Genomic DNA, 27,724 nt, shown 5'->3' on the forward strand with positions numbered 1-27,724 from the left:
CCATCTTGTTTCATTTATTCTTCTACCCACTTAAGCCTCCATGTTGCATCACCACTTCCTCATATCAGGGAGATCATATGATAGTTGTCTTTCTCTGCTTGACTTATTTCGCTAATGTATACCATAATTTATTAATTTGTCTGTAGTTGCTGTATTTTGGCTGTTGTAAATAATGCTTCAGTGAATGTGGGGAAATATATATATTTTTTAAGTTAGTGCTTTCATTTTCTTCAAATAAATACCCAGAAGTGGAATTGTTGGATTATATGGTAGGTCTATTTTTAATTTTTGAGGAATTCCATACTGTTTTCTGTAGTGGCTGCACCAATTTATGTTCCCACCAACAGTGCACAAGGGTTCCTTTTTGTTCACATCCTTGCCAACACTTGTTATTTCTTGTCTTTTTTTTTTTTTAAATAGGCTCCATGCCCATTGTGGGGCTTGAACTCATGAGACTCTGAATGAGATCAAGAGTCCCACAGTCTACTGACTGAGCCAGCCAGGTGCCCCTCTTTCTTAGTTTTTTTATTACCCATTCTAACAGATGTGAGGTGCTAATTCATTGTGATTTTGATTTTCATTTCCCTGATGATTTGTGATGTTGAGCATCTTTTCAGGCCCTTGTTGACTTTCTGTATGTCTTCTTTGGAAAAATGTCTATTCAGATCCTCTGCCCATTTTTAAATTAGATTGTTTGTTTTATTGCTTTTATTTTTTAAAAATAATTATTGTATTTTTTTGCTTTTGAATTGTATATGTTCTTTATATATTTTGGATATTACTCCCTTACCAGATATATGATTTGCAGGTATTTGCTCCCATTCTAAACTTCCCTAATTCTGTTACCAGTATTTTGAGAAAGGGCTGTAATATATATGCTCCTCAGCGTAATACTTACCTAATCTTAGAAGAATCAAGATATTTAATATTAGCTTTTCCACAATCTATTTAATGGGAGTAGGGAAGCTAGAGGTTTTTCTTTCTGTATATATTTCATCACCTGAGATGTACAAAGTATGTATGGTATATTTTCCTTAATACCTCTGCTCATGCTGTGTGTTCTAAAGATTCCATGAGCTGTAAAAAAAATATTTGGGTATGTTTGAGCATAATTTGCTTTGTGAAGTATTTATTTTTTTTTTATTAAGTAATCTCTTTGCCCCACATGGGGTTTGAACTCACAACCCTGAGATCAAGAGTTGCATGCTCCAACTGAGCCATATGGGTACCCCTTGCTTTATGAAGTCTTAATGTGATTCTATTTTTTGATGCTTAACTGACAGTATTTCTTTTTTTTTTAAAGATTTTATTTATTTATTTGAAAGAGAGAGAGATCACAAGTAGGCAGAGAGGCAGGCAGAGAGAGAGGGGGAAGCAGGCTCCCTGCTGAGCAGAGAGCCCGATGCAGGGCTCAATCCCAGGACCCCGGGATCATGACCTGAGCCAAAGGCAGAGGTTTTAACCCACTGAGCTACCCAGGCGCCCCTTAACTGACAGTTTTTCATTTAGCAGATTATTGCAGCATGTTGAAAGTTATTTCAGGGAGAGGGTGGGTGGGAGGGATGGGGTGGCTGGGTGATGGATATTGGGGAGGGTATGTGCTATGGCAAGGAAAAAGATAATTAAAACACTTCTAAAATACTTTTTCAGAAAGTGCTCTGTAGTGCTTAGGATTGTGAATATTAACATTTTTGCTAGTTGATGCTCAACAATATTGTAAGAAATTAGAGACATGTAGAGGTTATGTAGACCTCTGTTACATGAGTTTGGAAAAATCTCAGTTTGATAGTATGAAAGGCATCAATTGTGATTTTATATCATGCTTCATTTTTAAGGAACTCTGTGGCCTTTTAAGATTCATTTATATGGAGTCTGGAGCTCAGATTGTTTAGAAAATGGTGACATCATTTGTACAGATTCAATAACTGGTTAATGTTGTTGCTAATTGGGCATGTCATTTTTTTCTCACAGAGTAAGGTCAGACTTCAGAGCCAGCATTGTTAGTTATGTCTGTCTAATGCTTAAAATTATTAATAATAAGTATTTCAGTTTTACAGGGCACATATATATCTCCTTTCAGAATTTCTAGATTTTCTTTATTTTAAGATTTTATTTATTTATTTGTCAGAGAGAGTGAGCAAGCGCATAAGCAGGCAGAGTGGTAGGCACAGAGAGAGGGGGAGAGACCAGCAGACTCCCTGCTGAGAAAGGAACCCCATGTGGGACTGTATCCCAGGACCCTGGGATCATGACCTGAGCTGAAGGCAGTGATTTAACCGACTGAGCCACCCAAGTGTCCCCAGAATTTCTACATATTCTAGTTTTGAAGACATTGTTAATTTCTATTTTGTAGTTTTAAGGTGACCTGATTGTGAAGTCAGTACATTCTGCTTTCTGGGAATGAGCGATGATTAAGTTATAAACAAGCGACTCTCATGGAATACAAATTTTATTTGAAAATTGTACTCTACTCTTAGTTACGTGAAGCTTTGTATCCAGTTAGGTTTTACTCTAAGGATAATACAAGTTTCTTCATGCTGTATTCATTTTACCAAAGATCTAGGAACAGATTTCAAAATGATTTGCTACTTTTAGCTAATGGTGATATGGTTCACAGCACTTTTATTATCCATCGTTATTTCAGAAATCGTTGAAAACCTGATTTTAAGAGATAATTCACCCAGCATACCTGAGGCAATTGACAGACTATTTGCCGACATAGCAAATATCAACAGGGAGTCTATGGCTGAAATACAGGATGCTCAGGTTGGTACAAAAATAAAAGATTTTTTTGTATTTTTAAAGATTTTATTTATTTGAGAGAGTGAGCGAGAGAGAGCGAGAGCAGTGCTGGGGGCAGAGGGAAAGAGAAGTAGACTCCCCACTGACCCACTGTACAGGGAGCCTGATGTGGGGCTTGATTGTGGGACTCCAGGATCGTGACCTGAGCCGAAGACCGATGATTAAGTGACTGAGCCACCTAGGAGCCCCTGAAAGATTTTATTTTTAAGGAATTTCTACACCCAACATGAGGCTCAAACTCACAACCCAGAGAGTAAGAGTTGGATGCTCCACTGATTAAGCCAGCAAGGTGCCCCTGATAAATTTTGATGATTCACTATTACTGTCCTGTATAAGAAAAAAATAGTCTTCATGATTAACCATTATAAATACATAGAAATTTATTTTTGGATTTTCAAGCCTAATGCCTTAACAGCTAAAACAATAAATGATACAAAGCAGCATAACTAACTGCTCAATTATGTGAAACTTAATGAATATAAAAATTCAAAGAGGAAAGAGATCAATGTAGACTGTAATAGTTGCTGAAGTTTTGTATATGTTCCTGGGGAGACTGAAGTGAATTTGAGTCATATAAAGGCAATGGGAGGAGGTTTATTAGGTAAAGCCAGTAGTATGAATAAAACTATATAGATAGGAATTAACAAGTTGTGTTCATGGGACAGTCAAATAATTACTCTACAGTGGGTATGTTTTGGGGGAAGCAAGGTAGAATGGGACTAGATTACAGAGGGCCTGTAAATGATCCACAATAGTCACAGGACCATGAAACATGCAAGAAAAATATTTTCTTTGGAGGTAGACAGTATTTTAACTTGCTGAGAAAATGTTTCTCTTACCCAGGTGGAAGAAATGGCAGTAAACCTGTGGAACTGGGCAGTCACCAAGAGAGTAGGTTTGATTATAAGTGAAGAGCAGAAAGCTAAATGTACGTATATATTTTGTGACTCTTGGTTTGAGTAGTATTTCTATTATATATTAGTAGTATTTTTATTACACATTAAATTGTTCCTGTACTTTAAATAATATCTTGACTAGTTTGTGGATGGATATTTGTTAAAATAAAACTAAACAAAAAAATGACCCATACGTAGAAGTTTCTTAAGCAAATGTCCTGAATTTTATGATTTTTTTTTCTAGAGGTTAGGTCTTGATTAATAAAAGCATTGTTGCTGGGGCACCTGGGTGGCTCAGTGGGTTAAGCCGCTGCCTTCGGCTGAGGTCATGATCTCAGGGTCCTGGGATTGAGCCCTGCATCGGGCTCTCTGCTCAGCGGGGAGCCTGTTTCCTCCTCTCTCTCTGCCTGCCTCTCTGCCTACTTGTGATCTCTGTCTGTCAAATAAATAAATAAATAAAATCTTTAAAAAAAAAAGTAAAATAAAAGCATTGTTGCAAGAAATAGTCTGGTGGTGAACAACAAAGATGATTAAAGGGTGGGAAAATGAGAACTTGAGGAAGTATTAAAGGACATGGATTATCTTCCCTGGAGAAGAGATGATCAGAATCTTCAGGCTTCTGAAGGACTATCAAATAGTAGTTTCTTTCTCCATTGATAATAGAATGGGAAATGTTGCCATGTGAGGGATTTAGATTTAAAAATCATAAAAGAATAATTTCCCATGAGATAGGTTGATGAACTTTGGGCTCAGTTACTGAGAAAATTCTAGAAGTTTTTTTCTGCCTGTGAGAATAAACAAAAAGAATAACAGCAATACAAAACCCCTAAACCAAACTCATCTGCTTGGATGCATTATATGTGGTCCACCGTCTGCCAGAGTTCTAGTGCTTTAGCTAAATGGCCGGGTGTAGTGTGCTGACAGTTACCAATTTCCAGCAAAGACGGTGACAGTTAATGCATTTATGGAAATTATATTGCCCCATTATAAAGGGTACATCGAGCCAAAATGTGAATCTCTGGACTGCTTGGCTTTGTAAAGTAGAATTCATTGCTAAGGGTTTATCTTTATGAATATAAACCAAACTGTGTAAAATTTCAGTGTAAGTCTAGGGTAATTAGTGATTAATATAGTCAATAATATACTTATTTATTAGCCCATTCCTCTATTAGGATGTTTAGAGAATAGTTCTGCCTCTTTAACTCTCAGATGAATGTTGATACTGCTCCTCAGAGCTTTTGATCCTCAAAGTTATGGGGAGGGAAGAGTTAGAAATTTATCTGTGGGAGAATCTTAGTACATAGTCAAACTGTGTGATCCTAAAATCTAAACTCCTACTGTTCTGTATATCAAGGAGTATTGTTCTTAGCTGTTTTCCATTATTTGTCTTAAAGAGATTTGGTAGATGGATCTCTCCCAATGTACTGACTCTTTGTATATAGCAGTTCTTAATTAGACATTTGGATGCTTATTCTGTGTGTAGTAATTTTAAGAAACCGTGGAAAACAGGATGTAGTGTAGGAAGCCTCTGATTTAAGAGTTTTATTCCAGAAATATGTTGATTAGAAGGTATTTTGTCTGCTTAACAGAAATTCATGGTCTGTGCCCAGATAATGGTATGTGATGAAAAAGTTATCAGGATTTAATAACCTATAGGTTTTTGTTATTGGGAAGAATTAGCGGAACACTGACCAGAAACAGGAAAGCCAGAAGTAGAGGAATGACTTGTAAGTTTTAGTTTTAGACCTGTTGGCATTTGAGGTGACAATAAGTTGGAGATATGAGACTAGAGCTTATGAGAAAGGTAGAGATTTGGTTGGTAATTATTTACATGGAGGTCATTGTTGAAGCCACATGAGTAGCTGAGTTCTCTGAGGGAGAAAAAGAGCAGTTATTCTTTTTTAAAAAAATTTATTTATTTGACAGAGATCACAAGTAGGCAGAGAGGTAGGCAGAGAGAGAGGGGGAAGCAGGCTCTCTGCTGAGCAAAGAGCCCGATGTAGGGCTCGATCTCAGAACGCTGGGATCATGACCTGAGCCGAAGGCAGAGGCTTAACTCACTGAGCCACCCAGGTGCCGAAAGAGCAGCTATTCTTAAATATTGGTATAAATAAGAATCACCTGTGGAGTCTCTTATGATGCAGGTGCTCAGGCCCCGCCATTGGAGGCTTTGATTTATTAGGTTTAAGATAGAACCTGGGCATGTATATAATTTAAAAACTGTTCTCATGCACACCAAATTTTTAAAGATTTTTTTTAAAAATTTATTTACTTGACCAAGATCACAAGTAGGCAGAGAAGCAGGCAGAGAGAGAGAGAGAGGGGAAGCAGGCTCCCTGCTGAGCAGAGAGACCAATGTGGGGCTCGAATCTAGGAACCTGGGACCATGACCTGAGCTGAAGGCAGAGGCTTAACCCACTGAGCCACCCAGGTGCCCCTGCACACCAAATTTTAAGAACCAAATTTTAAGAGAACCACAGTAGTGAGATTTTTACTTTGACTCTGGTTGTTAAGGACTGGGAAGGAAAAAAACAAGGATAGGAGACCAAAAGTAACAGTCAGAATATCCTAGAGGAGACTCACTATCCATTTATTCAGTGTCTGCTCCTTATAGGATTGTCATACCATATTATGGCAGGCAGTAAGTGAAAGGACAAGATAAGACTCCAGAAGAAAAATAACAGGCATCCATTATGCTGGAGGATCTGGGAAAGAGTGGATTAACAACAAAAATAAGGAATTCACAGATGCCAGAGGATACAACATTGTGTTGTCTGAAGTCAATTGAGATATCAAGCTTTGGGCACTGATGGAGCAGAGTAAGGCAGATGTAAGGAGTCAGACAGCAAGCACCTAACCAATATGCTTATAATATAGAGAGGCCAAGAACAGACTGGTGAGAAGACTAAGACAAAGCAACAGCAACAAAGAAAGCATCTTTATACCGAAGTAGCATTCTGTCTTGAAGCCTTATTTATGGTAACTGTAAACAGCCAGATCACGAATGTGGGGATGGGAGCAAAGTTCTTAGACTAAGGCATTTCCCATAGTGGGACGCTGCTCAGTGCTGAACCAAGATAGTGTGAGGCGAAGAAGTAGCATTTTTTAGAAAAGATTTTATTTATTTATTTATTTATTTATTTATTTATTTATTTGAGAGAGAGAGAGAGCAATAGAGGTGCACACACATGTGATCAGGCGAGGGGCAGAGGGAGGGGAAAGAGAGAATCCCAAGCAGACTCTATGCTTAGTGCCCCACGTGAGGTCGGGCTCAATCCCATAACCCTGAGATCATGACCTGAGCTGAAACCAAGAACCAGAAGCTTAATGAGCTGAGCCTCCCAGGCACCCTGGGAGTAGTATTTTTTTAAAAAGGTTATGATCATTGTGAAATGTTGCTGTGAAGTCAGGGAAGGTGGTCTTTGGTTGTGTGATTTTAGTGAAGTGGTAAGGATGCAAAACAATGCAGGGGCTTAAGGAGATGAGTGAAAGCAAGAAAATAGAGGTAGTAGACCATTGAATTTAAGAAGTTTGTCTTTGAAAGAAAGAGAAGTGGGATAAAAGCTTGAAGTACAGTGGGATTAGTTGATGTTTTTGAAGGAAGAGAAACATATGTTTGAAGGTAGAAGGGAAAGAATAACTTGAGAGGGAGGTACTGAAGCTATCTTTTTTTTTTTAAGATTTTATTTATTTATTTGACAGAGATCACAAGTAGGCAGAGAGGCAGGCAGAGAGAGGAGGAAGCAGGCTCCCCGCTGAGCAGAGAGCCCGATGTGGGGCTTGATCCCAGAACCCTGGGATCATGACCCGAGCTGAAGGCAGAGGCCCCAACCCACTGAGCCACTCAGGCGCCCCTGAAGCTATCTTTGGAGAAGGAAAATGATGGAGAGATCAGGTTCCTTGAGAATACCAAAGAATTAGTTAAGTTTGGAAAAAAATAAAGGAAACATTTTTAAAACTGGAAGAGCAAGGCTGTGCAAATATATGATTAGGAGGTATTTTATTGGGAGTTTTTTCAGCAACAACTTTATTGAAGGATGAATAGGATTTATATTTCATGATGGGTAATGAGAATCTGACTTCATTTACCCTGTAATTTAATCTGGGCAAATCTCTTTGAATGGAATATTAAAATGGTATTAGTATAGGTTGAATGGCTGCTGAGATCTAACATCAAAGCAACTAGTTCAGTTATTTATGAAGTCATCTTTAAAAATTGGAAATGTTGGGGCGCCTGGGTCGCTCCGTGGGTTGAGCCTCTGCTGTCGGCTCGGGTCGTGGTCCCAGGGTCCTGGGATCGAGCCCCACATCAGGCTCTCTGCTCGGTGGGGAGCCTGCTTCTCCCTCTCTCTCTGCTTGCCTCTCTGCCTACTTGTGATCTCTCTCTCTTTGTCAAATAAATAAATAAAATCTTTTAAAAAAATTGGAAATATTTTATGATGAGAGAAACTCTGTAAATAAAGAGCTCATAGTTATTCAAACTTCCTTATTTTTAGGGGAAATGAACTGTATAATGAAGATAATCTATATTTTCTAACTTTTACATTATCAACAGAAAATATATTTAAAAAGAGTCACAGTTTAGGGGACTAATCAAACTATTCTTTTTTTAAGATTTTATTTATTTATTTGACAGACAGAGATTACAAGTAGGCAGAGAGAGACGGGGAAGCAGGCTCCCCACTGAGCAGAGAGCCTGATGCGGGGCTCGATTCCAGGACCCTGAGATCATGATCTGAGCCGAAGGCAGAGGCTTAACCTACTGAGCCACCCAGGCGCCCCTCAAACTATTCTTATGTTCAGAAATTTTGTCAGATGTTGAATAGCTTTCTTTTTAAAAAAGATTTGATCTGTTTATTTATTTATTTATTTATTTGTCAGAGAGGGAGAGAGAGTGAGCCCAAACAGGGGGAGCAGCAGGCAGGAGAAGCACGCTCCCTGCTGAGTGAGGAGCCTGATGCGGGTCTTGATCCCAGGACCCTGGGATCATGACCTGAGCTGAAGGTAGAGGCTCAACTGACTGAGCCGCCCAGGTGCCCTTGTTGAATAGCTTTTGATACTAGTGTTACTTAGAATTATTTTGCTGTTAGCATAATATATACAGAAATATCGCATGGAACTAGGTATCTTCAATGAGTCTTCAGAATTTAAAACCTGCAGAGCTTAAAGTTCGAAAAGTAACTGTCTGACTGAAGCATCAAGCAAATAATTCATTTGATAATTTTCAGCTCATTTACTTCTGATAATTAATTTTTTGAAAAGGAATTCATAGTTATTTTAACAAGACTGGATTCACTTTATTCCTCCTTTCTTTTTATAAGTATATAAAACAATGAATGTTTTTGTGTTTATGGGTGTCTGATTACTGTTTTGCAGTACGGCATGTTGCTTGCAAGCTGATGTGTATGTGTGGAGGCTCAGCTGCTTCAGAAGAAGTTATTCGAAGACAGATTTTGGTAAGTCGTAATTAAATGAGGAGAAAGTGTAGATGCAGTGAAGTAGCCGTTACTACTATGAATATGGTTGAAGTTAGTGTGAACTGGAAAGAGGGTTATATCCTTTAGTGTTATCCATGTGCCTTTTTTTTTTTAAGATTTTATTTGTTTATTTGACAGAGATCACAAGTAGGCAGAGAGGCAGGCAGAGATACAGGGGGAAGCAGGCTCTCTGCTGAGCGGAGAGCCCAATGGGGGGCTCGATCCCAGGACCCTAAGATCATGACCTGAGCCGAAGGCAGAGGTTTAACCCACTGAGCCACCCAGGTGCCCCTCCTATTTTTTTAATACAGCTCTTTCAGTCTACATGTTTTCCCTGCCTTTCTTAATCTGTTGACTAGTATTTGTTGAAGAAGCAAGGTTGTTTGTTCTACAGAGTTTCTTAAATTCTGGATTCTGATGACTGCATCCTTATAGTATCATTTAATAAAGTCTTTTGACTCCTGTTTTTCCTGTAAACTGGTAGGTAGATTTAGAAACATGATCTGATTCAGGTTAGTTTTGTGAAGAATAATTCATAGGCAGTATGGTATACTTCCATCTGGCATCTATCTGTCTCTTTTGTTGTGTTAGTGCCCTTTGATGATATGTCCCTAGGTCCATTATTTCTGTAGATATTTGTACATTCTACTTCTTTATTCCTTCCTTCTTTATTAACTGGGATAAAGGGAAACTTTCCCTCATCAACTATTTGTATGCTTTGAAGTATACCTTTGTAAGAAAGGACAGTCTTGACTCTTTCTCCTGCCTTTTTTTTTAAATTTTAAAATATTTTATTTATTTGTTTGAGAGAGAGACAGTGAGAGAGAGCATGAGCGAGGAGAAGGTCAGAGAGCGAAGCAGACTCCCCATGGAGCTGGGAGCCTGATGGTGGGACTCGATCGCGGGACTCCGGGATCATGACCTGAGCCGAAGGCAGTCGTCCAACCAACTGAGCCACCCAGGCCTCCCTGCCTTTTTTTTTTTTTTAAGCAGTCTTCAGAATGAGTTGGTTCTCTAACATCCTTAAATGATGATCAGGTAGATTTTTTTAAAAAAGTGTCATTGTGAACTCACATTTGTAATGCATTTCAATCCATTTTAGTTATTATTCTTACTGAAGCACCTATCTTTGGCCAGAAGAAGCCTCTTGAAGTGATTCTGAAGCCTTTTGACACTACTCCAGTAATCTTTAACAGCAAAACTGAAATAATAGTCAAAATTTGATTTCTGATATGACAAGATACCCATTCTCATTTTGTGTAGTTCTTGCCCTAGTGATACCTTGAAAGAGCTCTGTTTCCTTTTAGTGGAGGATGCTATTCAGAAACCATAATGTGGAAATTACAAGTACTCATTGCTACTGCATTGGTCTTTGTTTCTAGATCTTTTTACTAGACAGAGCTATGAAATACATATGTTTTTGAAAGATAAAATATGTAGTGAGTTCATGGTTATATATTTTTAAAAGATTTTATTTATTTATTTGACAGAGAGACTGGGAGAGAGGGAACATAGCCAGAGGGAGTGGGAGAGGGAGAAGGAGGTGTCCCACTGAGCAGGGGGCCCAATGTGGGTGGGGCTCGATCCCAGGACCCTAGCATCACGACCTGAGCTAAAGACAGCTGTTTTAAGGACTGAGCTACCCAGTCACCCCCATAGTGATATATTTAAAGAAATATTTATTTATTTAAGAGAATGAGAGAGTGCCTGTGTGAACTGGGGGCAGGGCAAAGGGGGAGGGTGAGGGGCAAGCAGATTCTGTGCTGTGTGTGGAGCCTAACATGGGACTGGATTCCATGACCCTGCATCATGACTTGAGCCAAAACCAAGAGTCAGATGCTTAGTTGACTAAGCCATGAAGGTGACCCTCATAGTAATATTTCTTTCTTTTTTTAGGATTTTATTTATTTATTTGACAGAGGGAGACATAGTGAGAGAGGGAACACAAGCACGGAAAGTGGAGGAGGGAGAAGCAGGCTTTCTGTAGAGCAGAGAATCTGATGCGGGGCTTGATCCTAGAATCCTGGGTTCATGACCTGAGCTGAAGGCAGAGGTTTAAGGGCTGACCACCCAGGCGACCCTCTCCTTTTCTTTTAAGACATAGTGTTATTTCTAATTGATAGGATAGGATTTTACTTAGCTTCTTGATCTTATATTTGTGTCTCTTTTCCTGGCCCTGACAATCTTGGTGCCTAACAACATTAATATAGTGAATAACTGGTTATATCCAAAAAATGTATTTTTATAATTGTTTCATAATACATCAGTACCAATATAGTTACTAAGAATGATTTCTAAAAATAGTTCAAGAAATTTTTTTGTACTTCTTTTATTCTTTGCATATATCCCACTAGGGTTGTATAGTTAAAGTATCATTTTATTATTATTAAAATATATTTTTAAAGATTTTATTTATTTATTTGAGAGAGCATGAGAGAGAGGGGAAGAGAGGATGAGCAGGCAGTGGAGAGGGAGAAGCAGACTCAGGGCTGTACCCAAGGACTCTGACTTCATGATCTGAGCCAAAGGCAGAAGTTTAACCAACTGAGCCACCCAGGTGCCCCATAAAATACTGTTTTATTTTAATTAATTAATTTATTTAAAGATTTTATTTATTTATTTGACAGACAGAGATCACAAGTAGGCAGAGAGGCAGACAGAGGGAGAGGAAGCAGGCTCCCTGCTGAGCAGAGAGCCTAATGCAGGGCTTGATTCCAGGACCCTGGGATCATGACTTGAGCCGAAGGCAGAGGCTTTAACCCACTGAGCCACCCAGGCGCCCCTATTTTTATTTTTTTGATAGAGAGAGATCACAAGTAGGCAGAGAGGTAGGCAGAGAGAGAGGGGGGGAAGCAGGTTTCTCACTTTTAAAGATTGTATTTATTTGAGAGAGAAAGCATGACTTGGGGGGAGGGGCAGAGGGAGAGGGAGAAGCAAACTTCCTGCTGAGCAGGGAGCTGGATGTGGGTCTTGATCCCAGGACCCTGAGATCATAACCTGAGCTGAAGGCAGATGCCTAACTGAGTTATCTGCCACCCGGATTCATTTATTTTTGTTTGCTTTTGATTTTAGGCAGTTGCTTTTTGTTTATAATTATGTCAAATATTTATTTTTTAATTTTTATTTTAAAAAATTATTTATTTATTTAATTGGCATACAGAGATCACAAGTAGGCAGAGAGGCAAACAGAGAGACGGGGGAAGCTTGCTCCCCGTCACGCAGAGAGCCTGACGTGGGGCTGGATCCCAGGACCCTGAGATCATGACCTGAGCCAAAGGCAGAGCCCTTAATCCACTGAGCCCCCCAGGCACCCCTAATTATGTCAAATATTTATATGGTTCCAAAGTAAATTCTACTGAAAGAAGTATATTCAGATAAGTCTACCTTCTATCTGTGTCCTCTCTGCCCTGTTTCTTCACTTCCCCTGTGGATAGCTATTTTGTTTATTGTTTATCCTTTTTTAAAAAAATAAAGGTATATATACATGTCTTTCACCACCCCAAAGGATCTTAGATAAATGGTAGCATTCCATATATATACTTTTTTCCACCTTTATTTTACCTCATTTAAGGTTATATCCTAGCAATCAATCTGTAGCAGTATATAGAGATATTCCTCATTTTAAAAAAAATTTTTTTATTTGTTTGATAGAGATCACAAGTAGGCAGAGAGGCACGCAGAGATAGAGGGGGAAGCAGGCTCCCCGCTGAGCAGAGAGCCCAATGTGGGGCTCGAAATAGGAACCTGGAACCATGACTTGAGCTGAAGGCAGAGGCTTAACCCACTGAGCCACCCAGGCGCCCCTATTCCTTTTTTTATAGCTACACAGTATTCATCCAGCTTCCTTCCATGGACATTTGGATGCTGCAGTGAATTGCCTTGTTTATATGTTTTTTTTTAAATTTTAAATCTACTAATTATAATTATTTCTGTTTTCACTTCTCATGGTTTCCTCCATATATTTTAATCATACATTCGTATCACTGTGTTAGTTTGCTAGGGCTGCCATAACAAAATAACACATACTAGTTGGTTTAAACAATAGAAATGTATTTTCTCAAAATTATGGAAGCTGAACGTCCAAGGTAAAGGTATTGGCAGATTTGGTTTCTTCTGAAGCCTCTCTCCTTGACTTGCAGATGGCTGCCTTCTCACTATGTTTTCATATGGCCTTTTCTCTCTATCCCTGCATCTCTGGTGTCCCTTGTGTATCCAGATTTTCCTTTTTTAGGACACCAGGCAGATTAGGGCTCACTACAGTAGTCTCATTTTAACTTCCATCACTTTGTTAAAGACCCTCTCTCCAAATACAGCCCCATTATGAGGTACTTGGAGTTAGGGCTTCAACATATGAATTTTGGGGAGATGTAGTTCAGCCTATAATAATAATAAAATAATAAAAAGAAGATCTTGACATATCAGTTTTAGATATGATCTATTTTTTTCTTGCTCTGATAGATGAAGATTTATCTTTCTATTATCTATTATCCCCCCATTCCCCCTTCAGTTTTTGTTAATTATTTTCTACTATTTTTAATTTATCTGATGGTAACCTTTTTGAACTTCAAATGTAATATATAATATATTAAAATTTTTATACATCAGGGGCGCCTGGGTGGCTCCGTGGGTTAAAGAGTCTGCCTTCGGCTCGGGTCATGATCCCAGGGTCCTGGGATTGAGCCCCACGTTGGGCTCTCTGCTCAGCGGGGACCCTGCTTCTTCCTCTCTCTCTGCCTACTTCCCTGCCTGCTTGTGATCCCTGTCTATCAAATAAATACATAAAATCTTAAAAAAATTTTTTTTACATCAAAAACTCATGGTTTACTATATGTTGGCTAACTGAACATAATTAAAAAAAACCGAAAATGAGAAATCCCCTCTGTATTTTTTTCTTTCTCTGTCAATTTTGGAGAATATGTTTTTACTTTCTACCCTATGAGGATATTTGTACTTTCGTGTTCTCTCTACCTTTCCCTCACCTCTAAGCTTCCAATTTCTGTTAATTTCTAATATTTGCATTTTTGGCTTTGTTGTTTTCAAAGATAGAAAACTAAAAGGAACATTTTACTGATTGTGACAGGTATACGATTCTGTGGATGATGCTAATACTCTTTGTTTCCATCTGTTAATTCTCTTAATTCTGTTTCCTTAGATATTCTTCTGTTTGTTGAGTGTGATGTCCTTTCATCGGGTTGGTTTCCCTCAATTGTTTGGTGATTCTTGCTCATATTTGATTTGAAATTCCTTGATAGTCTGTGAATGCCATTTCACACTATTTACCATAACCCAAATCAAGTGACTGATCAAGAGGTAGGGCTGAATATTTTGCATTGGCCTGTGTTGTCAGCCACCTGGCACTCTATTTTTCTCTTGCTTAAGTGATTGTACTCACTGTTCCTTCCTGGAGAGGAGGGAAGATACCTCTTGGTGGGGAAACCTGCTGCCTGATAATACTGTTCACATCCTGGATGTTTTCTACATTTTGCATTTTTGTGCATTTTGTTATGTGGGTTTTTGTTTCATCCCATTTGCTGTCTATTTTTCAGAAGTTCCTCTTAATTTCAGGTCAAATGAAAATGCCCCTTATTTTCCAGGTTGCTTATTGAATAAAAAAAAATATGTATATATGTTCTCCTATTTCTAGGGAATGAAAAAAAAAGATACATCTTCTTAGAGATTGTGTGTATCATTATATATATATATGACATAACATACATAATTTCTAGGGATTTTAGAGTATATAAAATTTATACCAAAGTTTGTAGTATACTTATATCCTATATGTAAATTTATAGTAAAATGTACAGTGTATTTATTATATATATTTTATACACGCACACACACATCATTTCTATGGCTTTGTAGAAGGGGTTGAGCTGTAGTTCGTGCTCAGTCCTCCCATCTTGATTCAGTTCTTGTTTGCTTCCATAGCATTTGTGCATATTACATAGCAACTATATATTTAGATGTCTGTCAGTTATAATACTGTGAGCTTCTTTACCAAGGTGTGTTGAGTTATAGTCTAATGCTTATCATATAACTTCTAGTATGTGAAGAACTAATTTTCCAGAACTTTGTATTCCTATCTAAATTATCCTAATATCTTCTTTCAATAATTCTTAGAAAATGTTTTCAAGTTACTAATTTTTTTTATTGCCTTTCTTGAGGCCATTTCTATTAAGTTATGGAGTTCAGAACAGAACATAGAATAAATAAATAAATAAATAAATAAATGCTATTTTTTTCTGGGGATTACACTATGGAATATGAGCAGAGGATTAAATATTTTATCTAATACCCTCTTCAACCAGTTGGGAGGAGTTGTGAATTAAAAAAAAATATTTTCTAACTTCTTTCTTCCAGATGAATATGAAAACAGGAAAAGGGTGGGTGGATGTTGGAAATGCAGTGTGTGCTGATCAGTTTTTTCAAGCTGCCATGACTGTAAGTTTACCAGTGATTTTTAGCTGTAACAATTATTAATAATAGTTTTGGTTACTCTCATCATGTCATTGTATTGTGGTTTTATTTTCCAGGGTCTGGAGCAGTTATATGTTAAATTAATGCAGAGAAGCTCCACTGAGGTCCACATGACTTTGCAGAAGATTGCTGTGGAGAGGGACCTTTTCAAAGTTCTTTCTTACCAAGCAGAGGCAGTAAGTATCATGGTCTCTACAGCCTTACAGTGGGGCATTTTGTTTATGTAAATGCAAAGTGATGAGATAAACTTTTTAGAAGAAAAGGCGTCATTGGCCTTTCATGTAGGATATTATATTTGACCTTTTATCTCCATTTTATATCTGAAGGTAACACTACTAATGGTCATTCATATCTATGTGGGGGTGGTTGAAGTTAGAAAGGCTGATATGTAACTAAACATCATTGTCAATCACTGCATGTAATGTCTGTCATTTCTTTATGGCAGTACCCTCGACTTGAAACACCTCTCTGTGACTCTCTCCTACATTAACAGTCTGCCTAAAATTGCCTGAAAAGAGTCTTCTCATTTGCAGTTGTTCTGAGTTGTTTGCTGAGGTTTTCTAAAAGTCTGCTCCTATCACTGTTTAAAATTGTACTTTACCTGTGTTTGGCTTGTAGGTTTCCTCCTTTGCCACCGTGCAGTTAGGTATTCATTTTTAGTTGACAAAATGTAAGCCATGATGAGCTTGCTCTCTGTAAAATTTATGTAACTCTGGAAATGAAAAAGAGACTTTAAAAATCATGTAGTATAATCCTCTTATTTTTATTTTTTAATATTTTTATTGAGAATCAACTCATATACTAGAAAATTCACACATTTAAAATGTACAGTTCAGTGATTTAGTATATTCACAGAATTGTGCAATGTTCAACACATTTAAGCCAGCAGAAGGAAGGAAATAATAAAGATTAGAGAGGAAATAAATGATATAGAAACAAAAAAAAACCCAAAACAGTAGAACTGATAATGAAACCAGGAACTAGTTCTTTGGAAAGATTAATAAAATTGATAACCTGGGGCGCCTGGGTGGCTCAGTGGGTTAAGCCGCTGCCTTCGGCTCAGGTCATGATCTCAAGGTCCTGGGATCGAGTCCCACATCGGGCTCTCTGCTCAGCAGGGAGCCTGCTTCCTCCTCTCTCTCTCTGTCTGCCTCTCTGCCTACTTGTGATCTCTCTCTGTCAAATAAATAGATAAAATCTTTAAAAAAATTGATAACCTGTATCCATACTTTTACCAAAAAGAAACGAGAAAGGACCCAAATAAATGAAATCACAAATGAGACAGGAGAAATAACCAACACAACAGAAATATAAGAAATCATAAGAGAATATTATGAAAAACTATAAGCCAGCAAATTGGACAAGAAATGAATAAATGCCTAGAAACATAATAAACTACGAAAACTGAAATAGAAAGAATAGAAAAATGTAACACACTGATAAACCAGTGAAGAAATTGAATCAATAATTGAAAAGCTCCCAAAAAACAAAAAGTCCAGGACCAGATGCCTTCATAGGTGAATTCTACCAAACATTTAGAAGAATTAATAGGGGTGCCTGGCTGGCTCAGTCCATGGAACTTGCAGCTCTTAGTCTCAGGGTTGTAAGTTTGAACCCCTGTCAGGTGTGGAGTTTACTAATAAATAAAATCTTAAAAAAAAAAAAAGGTTAAGACTTAACACCTATTCTTCTCAAACTATTCCAAAAAACAGAAAAAGAAGGAAAACTTCCAAATTCATTCTGTGAGGCCGGCATTACCCTGATACCAAAGCCAGATAAAGACTACTTACTAAAAAAGAGAACTTCAGGCCAATATCTCTGATGAACATGGTTGCAAAAATTCTCAACAAAATACTAGCAAACCAAATCCAACAATATATTAAAAAAATAAGTTCTTTATAGTTTTTGGATACTAACCCTTTATCAGATAGGTCTTTTGCTAATATGTTTTCCCATTCTGTAAGCTACCTTTTTGTTTTGTTGATTGTTTCCTTTGCTATGTGGAAGCTTTTTATCTTGATAAAGTCTTAGTAGTTCACTTTGGCTTTTGTTTCCTTTTTCTCCAGAGACTGTTCTAGTAAGAATTTGCTACCATCAGTGTCAAGGTTCCTGCCTATGTTCACTAGGATTTTGATGGTTTCCTGTCTCATGTTTAGATCTTTCATCCATTTTGAATTTATTTTTGTGTATGGTGTAAGAAAGTGCTCCAGTTTCATTCTCCTGTATGATGTTGTTCAGTTTTCACAATATTGTTTGTTGATGAGACTGTTTTCCATTGGATATTCTTTCCTGTTTTGTCAAAGATTAGTTGACCATATAGGTGTGGCTCCATTTCTGGGTTTTCTATTTTTTTATTAACATATAATGTACTACTTGTTTAAGGGGTATCTATTCTTTTTATTTTAAGATTTTATTTATTTATTTGACAGACAGAGATCACAAGTAGGCAGAGAGGCAGGGAAGCAGGCTCCCCACTGAGCAGAGAGCCCAATGTGGGGCTCGATCCCAGGACCCTGAGATCATGACCTGAGCCGAAGGCAGAAGCTTTAACCCACTGAGCCACCCAGGCGCCCCTCTATTCTTTTTTTTTTTTTTTTAAGAGTTTATTTATTTGAGGGGTCCCTGAGTGGCTCATTCGTTAAGTGTCTGCCTTTGGCTCAGGTTATGAACCCAGGGTCCTGGAATGAAGCCCTGCATCAGGCTTTCTGCTCAGTGGGAAGCCTGCTTTTCCCTTTCCCACTCGCCCTGCATGTCTTCCCTCCTCTATGTCAAATAAATAAATAAAATCTTTAAAAAATCTTTTAAAAAGATTTTATTTACTTGAGAGAGAGTGAGAGAAGGAGATGGGTGAGGGTCAGAGGGAGTAGACTCCATGCTGAGTGGGGAGCCTATCACAGTACTCTAGCCTGTAGATCATGACCCTGGCCAAAGGCAGATGCTTAACCAGCTGAGCCACTCAGGTATCCTGGGTTTTCTATTCTGTTCCAGTGATCTCTGTGTCTGTTTTTGTGCCAGTACCATACTGTCTTGTTGACTACAGCTTTGTAGTCCAGAATTGTGATGCTTCCAACATTGCTTTTCTTCTTCAGGTTTGCTGTGGCTATTTGGGGCCTTTTGTGGTTCTGTACAAATTTTAGGATTATTTGTTCTAGCTCTGGGAAAAATGCTGGTGTTATTTTGGTAGGGATTGCGTTAAATGTGTAGCTTGCTTTGGGTAGTATAGACATTTCAACAATATTTGTTCTTCCAATCCATGAGCATGGAATGTCTTTCCATTTCTTTGTGTCATCTTCAATTTCTTTCTTAAGTGTTCTGTAGTTTTCAGAGTACAGATTTTTACATTTATGGTTAGGCTTATTCCTAAGTATCTTACAGTTTTTGGTATAATTGTAAATTGTATCAATTCCTTGATTTCTTTTTCTGTTTCATTCTTGTTATATAGAAATGCAACGGATTTCTGTATGTTGATTTTTATATCCTGTAACTTTGCTGAATTTATGTATTCTAGCGATTTTTTGGTGGATTATTTTGGGTTTTCTGCAGAGAGTATCATGCCTTCGGCAGCTATTTACAATTTGACTTCTTCCTTACCAATTTGGATGACTTTTACTTCTTTTTGTTTTCTGATAGCTGAGGCTAAGAGTTCCAGTAGTATGTTAAATAATAATGGTGAGAGTGGACTTCCTATCTTGTTCCTGAATGTAGATGAAAAGCTCTCAGTTTTTCCCCATTGAGGATGATATTAGCTGTGGGTATTTCTTATATGGCCTTTACGGTGTTGAGGTATGTTCCATCTATGCCTACTTTGTTGAGGGTTTTTTAATCAAGAATGGATGCTGTATTTTGTCACATGCTTTTTCTGGGTGTTTTGAGAGGATCATATGGTTCTTATCCTTTCTTTTATTAATGTGGTGTATCATGTTGAGTGATTTGCAAATACTGAACAACCTTTGCAGTCCAGGAATAAATCCTACTTGATTGTGAGTGGCACCCTTTGTCAAAAATCAATTGATCATAAATATGAGGGTTTATTTCTGGACTTTTAATTGTTTTCTATTGATCTTCATGTCAGTTTTTATGGCATACCATACTGTCTTGATTGCAGTAGCTATGTAGCAAGTTTTGAAATGAGAAAGTGTGAGTCTTCAGTTTTGTTATTTTTAATATTATTTTGACTATTCTAGGTCTCTTGTGTTTTCATATGAATTTTAGGATAGGCATCTCAATTTATGCAGGGAGGCCAGCTCTGGGATCTTCATAGGGATAGTGTTGAGTCTGTAGAGGATCTTGAGTAGTAGTGCTGTTTTAAACTATTATCTTTTCTGATTCATGGGATGCCTTCCCATTTATTTAGGTTTGATTAATTTTTTTTTGTTTTTTTTAATGGTGAAGTAGAAGTTCAAAGAGTAAGTTAGTTGAAGATCTGAGACCAGAACCAAGATTTTCTGACTTTCTGCCCAGTGCTTCCTTCCCTGCAAATTAGATTGACTGTATAAAAGAGAACCCCCACTTTTGGCAATTTTGTCTTTTTTTTCTTTCTTTCTTTGATAATTTCTTTAATTTAGATTTACCTTTTTATTCTGATAAGGATTCTACACTTATTTTGAGATAACAAGTTTGGTTATTTTTATATCCTGGAAAATGATCATCTATAATAGTAAAAATTCCAAATTGAGTTTTATTCACCTATTTTTAAAATTTTTTTAAAGATTTAAAAAAATTTTTTTAAATTTTTTTAATAAACATATAATACATTTTTATCCCCAGGGGTACAGGTCTGTGAATTTTGTCTTCCTTTTAATGTTAGTATTTTTATGGGTTATATTAATGCTAAAATTAATATTTTAATACTAATATTTTATACTAATATTTTAATAGTATTAATATGTTAATACTAAAAAACTGAAATGAAGTCCAGTAGGTCTTGGTGTTATGTATACACTCTTCTGCCAATTTGCTCTATGTCCTTGGGCTGTTACTTTACCTCTCTGAGCCTGTAAAATCCAATATTTAAGAGATCAACTGTCTGTGGGCTACATTTTGACAGAGGTACATTTGGTTTGCTAGTAGTTCAAATGAAAAAGATCTGTGTGTGTTAATTGTCTACAAGCTCAAGTTTCAATCAATGATGCGATGTAGCTGCAAAAAAGCTAACAGAATCTTAGGCTATATTAATAGATATGTAGTACAAAGCTATAGGTAGGTGTTTTCAACTAGTTAACATCTTAAATATTGTGATCACCCTAGGCATCACACTTTAAAATCATTTTAATAGTCTGGAAGATATATCATGTGAAAAATATTTGAGGGATATAGAGATGTCTGCCTGGGAAAAAAAGAAGACAGTAGGAATTATAGCTCTGTTTGACTGTTTTAAAGACTATCGTATCAAAGAAGAATTAAAGTCCACAGAATAGAACTAAGACCTTTGAGAAAGATAGTTTCAAAGTGTTTGGCTCAATTTAAAGTGTAACCTTTTATCAGTGATAATGATCAAATAATACTATAGTTTTGTTGCAAGATATCTGTTGTCATTGAAAGACTGCAAACAAAGGTGTGAACATCCTAAGAATTATATATATTATAGAAAAGATTCCTTCATTAGATAGGAAATTAGATTAGGTACCCTTTTGTCCCTTTTTTATTTTTTTTTAGATTTTATTTATTTATTTGACAGAGAGAGAGATCACAAGTAGATGGAGAGGCAGGCAGAGAGAGAGAAATATAGGGAAGCAGGCTCCCTGCTGAGCAGAGAGCCCGATGCGGGACTCGATCCCAGGACCCTGAGATCATGACCTGAGCCAAAGGCAGCGGCTTAACCCACTGAGCCACCCAGGCACCCCTGTCCCTTCCTTTTTTAAAAAAGATTTTATTTATTTATTTGACAGAGAGTTCACAAGTAGGCAGAGAGGCAGGGCAGAGGAGAAGGGGGAAGCAGGCTCCCTGCTTGTGGGGCTCAATCCCAGGACCCTGAGATCATGACCTGAACCACCCAGGCGCCCCCCCTTTTGTTCCTCCTCAATACAAAGATTCTATGATTTTAGAAAGTGTTGTAGTATTCTTTGGTGTTACGGGTGTTGATATCTAAAAATCTTCTTTAGCTTACAGAAATTTTTAGAAGTTAAGATCAATAATGAGAATTATATAATTCTTGATTTTGGTGATGATGTCTTCAAAATATGAAATGAAGACTAATTGTTTTTGCTATGAGTAGACTTTCCATTTTGAGGATATTCTCACCTTTAGGGCCTGTGGGTTTTGTTGATGTCTGCTTGGCAAGAGACCATCTTTATGACCTACTGTCAATATTGGTATTTACTAATGAGTTTTCTCTGTACCAGTAGAGTGCTTGAGATATTCTTAGAGATGTATATAGACCTTATCTTTCTCTAGGCATTTCCCATGAAGTGATTAGAGAATTGCTTTATTAATTTATTATTTATTATTCAACAGACAATGAGTATCTTCTACAAATAGAGTAGTATGTTAGGCTTTGTCTGGGAGGAGAATAATCATATATCATATCCTCAAGGAGATTATGGTTTAGTTGGTGAGATAAATAATGCATATACAAAATAGAATGAAGTATCATAAAGGTGGTACAGATAAATTATCTACACGGAGTGTTTGGTGCTATATAGGAATAGAGCTGTAAGGTCTGATCATTTTTCCCTCCATAAAATGATGAGGTAGTTTGGAAGTTAGGCTATAAATATAATTTTTAAAAATGAGAAAAGGAAAATATAAGTGCCAAATGAATGGCATAGATTGGGCAGGGCACAGACTTTAAGGTAGTCACATGGTGTTGATAACAATTGTTAAGAATTTACTTTTCCTCAATCTCTACATCCACCTACAAGGTGATAGATAATCTTCTGTTTACCCTTGTACCACAGATTATCTGCAGTCTTTTAGCATTGTAGAAGTAACTATAGATCTTGTTGTTTCTCCTAATTTCTTATTTTCCTCATGTATTGGCCATGCCTCTTTTATTCCTCCTTTACTATGGTAAGACCCCTTGTAGGAGCTGACAGGGCCACATGGATACAGGAAACTTGAGTTTATCCATAAAGACTATGATGGAAGGTATCTTGGAAATGCAAGGCATGTGGAAAAATCAATTTCTCCAGTATACTGAGGGCCATGGTTCACTGTCTCTCCCTACTAGTTAAAAAAGCAGTAATAAAAAGTTAATTTTTATATTGTCAGCATCTAGCATGGTACCTGGCACACAAGAGATAATATGTAAATGTATGTTATAGTAATGAATCTCCTCTCCTATTATCCCTCTCTATCTTACTCGTTTTCCCCAAATGAGTAATAGTAGCATATGAGATATGAAAGGTTGAGAGATAACTGGTATAAGTATGTAGGAAAGGGGGCAGAGATTATTGTGAACTGGGTTAGTAGAGGAAGACACACAAAGGATTTAGGGCATGATTTGGATTTTGGAGGAAGGAATAGATTTTGAAAGCTAGTAAAGAGAGCACAACATATTCCAGGCAGAGCAAAGGTTTGAGCATGAGCAAAATCATATAGGCAGAAATTGATAGGTCTTGTTAAAAGAATGTTGAGTGATCAGTTTATTTGAAAGAAACTATTTGTTCAAGGACACAGGAAGGACTAAGTGTAGAGGAGTAATTTGGGCCAAGTTGAGAGGCCCAAATATACTTCTCTGAAAAAATAATTTTGATATTTTCCTAAAGGCAGAGGGGTGGTTGAAAGTTTTTGGAAGAGGTAAGAGGGCACCAATCAAAGAGTGCCTTGAAGTAGTGCTTGGGATAAAAGGCGCAGCACTGGAATATAGTCTATGATTTTGTAATAGCATTTTATGGTGACAGATGGTAGCTGCACTTATGAGCATAGCATAATGTATAGAGAAATCGAATCATTATGTTGTACACCTTGAAACATTGTGTGTCAACTATACTAAAAACTTTTTTAAATGATAAATAGAATGGAGGCAGAGTGTGAGCATGAGATAATGAGAGTCTCAATTATAGTTGTAACAACAGGAATGGGAAGGAAGGACAAATATAGGAGATCTAAAGGAAGCAAGCATTTATGCTCAGGACTGAACCACGCAGTCCTTGGAGGCAGGAAAGTGAGGATGGTAAGAAAGCCAAGTCATATCGCAAACATTTACATGTGGGGGAGGATGTAGTAAAATGTAAAGCAAACAGAAAGGACAGATGACACACCAGAGATGAAGGAGGACTAGAACAGAGTCATGAATGGGAAGAACATTTCATTGAAAAAGGGATTATCAGTAGTGCAGTGCTTCAGAGAATTAAAGGAAAATGAGGTTGGAGAAAAGGCTCTTGGACTTGACATTTAGGATGACAATAGTGACCGTAGAAAGTAATTTTAGTAGAAAGGTAAGAGTGGAGGACAGACTGTAGGAATTTAAGGGTTGAGTGGATAGTGAGGTAATGGAAGAATTTAGTATAGTGATCTGTGAGGGCAAAACTACTTTCATAATAATTCTAAGATGTTATTTGCCTTCTTGTTATGTTGACATTGTACTGGTGCTGTAAAAGCAATGGTGGGTAAAACTGTGGGTATTTTAACGTGAATCAAGACAGTGGCACACCTTTTACTATTCATTTTATTGTATTTTTAAAAGATTTTATTTATTTATTTGATAGACACAGTAAGAGAGGGAACCCCAGCAGGGGGTGTGGGAGAGGGAGAAGCAGGCTTTCCACTGAGCAGGGAGCCCGATGTGGGGCTCGAGCCCAGGACCCTGGGGTCATGACCCAAGTAGAAGGCAGAAGCTTAATGACTGAGCCACCCAGGCACCCCTAGTCATTGTATTCTTCATCATTACCCACTTGCAGTGAAAAGAATGCCATTTTTACTTAAAATGCCCCTGGTGAAACAATACAAATTATTAATTTTATTTAATTTTGACCGTCGAGTTTTCATATTTTTCTAACGCGAAAGGAAATACCCATAGAACACTTATACTGCATATTGAAGTATGGTGGTTGTCTTGAGGAAAGGCCCTTATGTGATTGACTTGGAGCTGAATTAGCTCCTTCTGTTTTCACATATCACTGTCTTTACTGGAAAAGAGGGACTGGTAGATAAACTTTGTTCATTTAGACTTGGGTATTTATAGACATTTTCAAAATGAATGAAGTTTGAATGTGACTTCAAGGAAAGCAACTGACAGTATTTGTTGCTAGTGATAAAATCTGAGCTGTTAAGTAAAAGAGTTTTGGAAAACTTGTACCTCTGTCACAACTTTGACGCAGCTTCCACATAAACGTTTCTGATGAAATTGACGATGGTATTAACGAATGTGATTTTAATTTTTTTTCAAATTTTATTATTTTATTTTTAAAATGCTTTATTTATTTATTTAAGAGACAGAGAGTAAGAGAGTGAGCATGAGCAGGGTGAGGGGCAGAGGGAGAAGCAGACTCCCTGAGGAGCAGGGAGCCTGATGTGGGCTCAGTCCCGGAACTCCAGGATCATGACCTGAACTGAAAGCAGACACTTAACCGATTGAGCCACCCAGGCACCCATAACTAATGTGATTTTTTAAGAAGTTTATTTTAGAGAGAGAGAGGAAGTGTATAGGGATTGAGGGGGAGAGGGAGAGAGAGAGAATCTCAGGTGGGCTCCACACTGAGCACAGAGCCCTGAGCTGAAACTGAGTGAGATGCTTAACCAACTGTGCCATCCAGGCACCTCTTAACTAATGTGATTTTTTTTTAAAGATTTTATTTATTTGACAGAGACACAGCAAGAGAGAGAGCACAAGCAGGCGGAGTTGGGGAAGCGGGCTTCCCACAGAACAGGGAGCTGGATGTGAGACTTGATCCCAGGTGGGATCATGACCTGAGCTGAAGGCAGATGCTTAACGACTGAGCTACCCAGGCACCCAACTAATGTGATTTTTATTTTGAAATAATTACAGACTCACAGGAAGTTGCACAAATATTTTGATAGTTCTGGAGTACTCTTCACCCAGTTTTCTTCAGTGGTAACATCTTATGTAAATAAAGTACATTATAAAGCCAGGAAATTGACATTATAATCCATAGGCCTTATTCATATTTCACCAGTTTTACATGATATACTCATATGCATATCTGTAGTTCTATACAGTTTTATCAAATGGGTAGATTCATGTAACTAGCACTTCCACAATCAAGATATAGAACGATTTCATCACCACAAAGATCCCTTGTATTTTTTTTTTTGTAGTTACAGCCTGCCCATTCCCCCATTCCCTATCCCAGGCAACTAATAGTCTCTACCTCTACAGTTTGTCATTTGGGAATATTTTATATATAGAATCATATAGTATTTAACCTTTTGATAGTGCCTTTTTGAACTTAGCATGATTGCTTTGACATCCATCCAAGTTTTGTGTATCAGTAGTTTGTTATTTGTAAGTAGTATTCTGTGGTATGGATCTATCAGTTTGTTTAGCCATTCACCATGGAAGGAATTTGGGTTGTTTCCAGTTTTTGGCTATTGGAAATAAAGTTGGTATGAACATTTGTGTAGAGGTTTTTGTGTGGACATAAATTTTCATTTCTGTGGTATAAATGCCCAGGAGTATAATCACTGGGTTGAATCATTAGTGTATATTTAGTAGTTTGTTTTTTAAGAAACAACCAGACTGTTTCCTAGAGTGGCTGTGCCATTAATCCCTATAAGCAATGTATGGGAGATCCCATTTTCTGCATTCTTGCCAGCATTTTGTATTGTGATCAATTCATTTTAGTTATTCTATTAGATGCCTAGTGATATTTCATCATGGTTTTTAAAAAAGATTTTATTTATTTATTTGACAGACAGAGATCACAAGTAGGCAGAGAAGCAGGCAGAGAGAGAGAGAGGAGGAAACAAGCTCCCTGCAGAGTAGAAAGCCCAATGTGGGGCTGGATCCCAGGACTCTGGGATCATGACCCGAGCTGAAGGCACCCATATCCCACTGAGCCACCCAGGTGCCCCATCATCATGGTTTTAATTTGTACTTCCCATAATGGCTAATGTTGAACATTTTTTCATGTACTTATATGCCATCTGTATATTTTCAAGTGAAACGTCAGTTTGCACTTACTATTTTCTAATTGGATTGTTTATTTTTTTTGCTGTTGAATTTTGTAAATTATGTATTATAGATTTGATTCCTTTGTCAAATATGTATTTTTTAAATTCTTTTTTTTTAAGATTTTTTTTTATTTATTTGACAGAACACAAGTAGGCAGAGAGGCAGGCAGAGAGAGAGGAGGAAGCAGGTTCCCTGCTGAGCAGAGAGTCCGATGCGGGACTCGATCCCAGGACCCTGAGATCATGACCTGAGCCGAAGGCAGCGGCTTAACCCACTGAGCCACCCAGGCGCCCAAATATTGATTTTTTAAAAAATTTTATTTATTTATTTGACAGATCTCAAGTAGGTAGAGAGGCAGGCAGAGAGAGAGGAGGAAGCAGGGTCCCTGCTGAGCAGAGAGCCCAATGTGGGACTCGATCCCAGGACCCTGAGATCATGACCTGAGCAGAGGCTTTAACCCACTGAGCCACCCAGCTGCCCCTCAAATATGTATTTGTCTTTTCTTCCTCTTAATAGGGTTGCAGAGCAAAAGTATTTTAATTTTGATGAAGTTTAATTGATTTTTTTAATGGATTGTGCTTTTGGTGTCATGTCTCAAAATTCTTCACCAAGCTCTAGATCTGAAATACTTTCTCCTATAAGTTCAGAAGCTTTACCTTTTATGTTTAAATCTATGATTGATTTTGAGTTAATTTTCTTTTTTTCTAAGATTTTATTTATTTATTTGACAAGGAGATAGCACAGTAGGCAGAATGGCAGGCGGAAGGAGAGGGAGAAGCAGGCTCTACAGTGAGCAGGGAGCCCGGGATCACCACCTGACCCAAAGGCAGTTGCTTAATCGACTGAGCCACTCAGGTGCCCTGAGTTAATTTTCTTTTTAAAAAGTAGACTCTAGAGGTGCCTGGGTGGCTCAGTGGGTTAAAGCCTCTACCTTCGGCTCAGGTCATGATCTCGGGGTCCTGGGATCGAGCCCCACATCAGGCTCTCTGCTCAGC

At 37.7% G+C, this 27,724-nt stretch overlaps 1 protein-coding gene and 1 long non-coding RNA gene across 2 annotated transcripts in view; both read left to right on the forward strand.

Moving 5' to 3' along the window:
• The window catches only part of LOC132006756 (uncharacterized), a 21,145-nt gene extending 18,406 nt beyond the window's left edge, over positions 1-2,739 (forward strand). The window contains exon 3 of the long non-coding RNA XR_009401210.1: positions 2,645-2,739. This is a non-coding gene — a long non-coding RNA (uncharacterized LOC132006756). The remainder of the gene's footprint in view (positions 1-2,644) is intronic.
• A 915-nt stretch (positions 2,740-3,654) lies between these two features.
• The window catches only part of TEX11 (testis expressed 11), a 92,953-nt gene continuing 68,883 nt past the window's right edge, over positions 3,655-27,724 (forward strand). The window contains exons 1-4 of the mRNA XM_059385233.1: positions 3,655-3,730; positions 9,075-9,154; positions 15,539-15,619; positions 15,712-15,831. Coding sequence (XP_059241216.1) covers positions 3,655-3,730; positions 9,075-9,154; positions 15,539-15,619; positions 15,712-15,831 — 357 coding nt within the window. The remainder of the gene's footprint in view (positions 3,731-9,074; positions 9,155-15,538; positions 15,620-15,711; positions 15,832-27,724) is intronic.

This window comes from Mustela nigripes, chromosome X (assembly GCF_022355385.1).
Source record: "Mustela nigripes isolate SB6536 chromosome X, MUSNIG.SB6536, whole genome shotgun sequence".
Classification (NCBI taxonomy): domain Eukaryota; kingdom Metazoa; phylum Chordata; class Mammalia; order Carnivora; family Mustelidae; genus Mustela; species Mustela nigripes.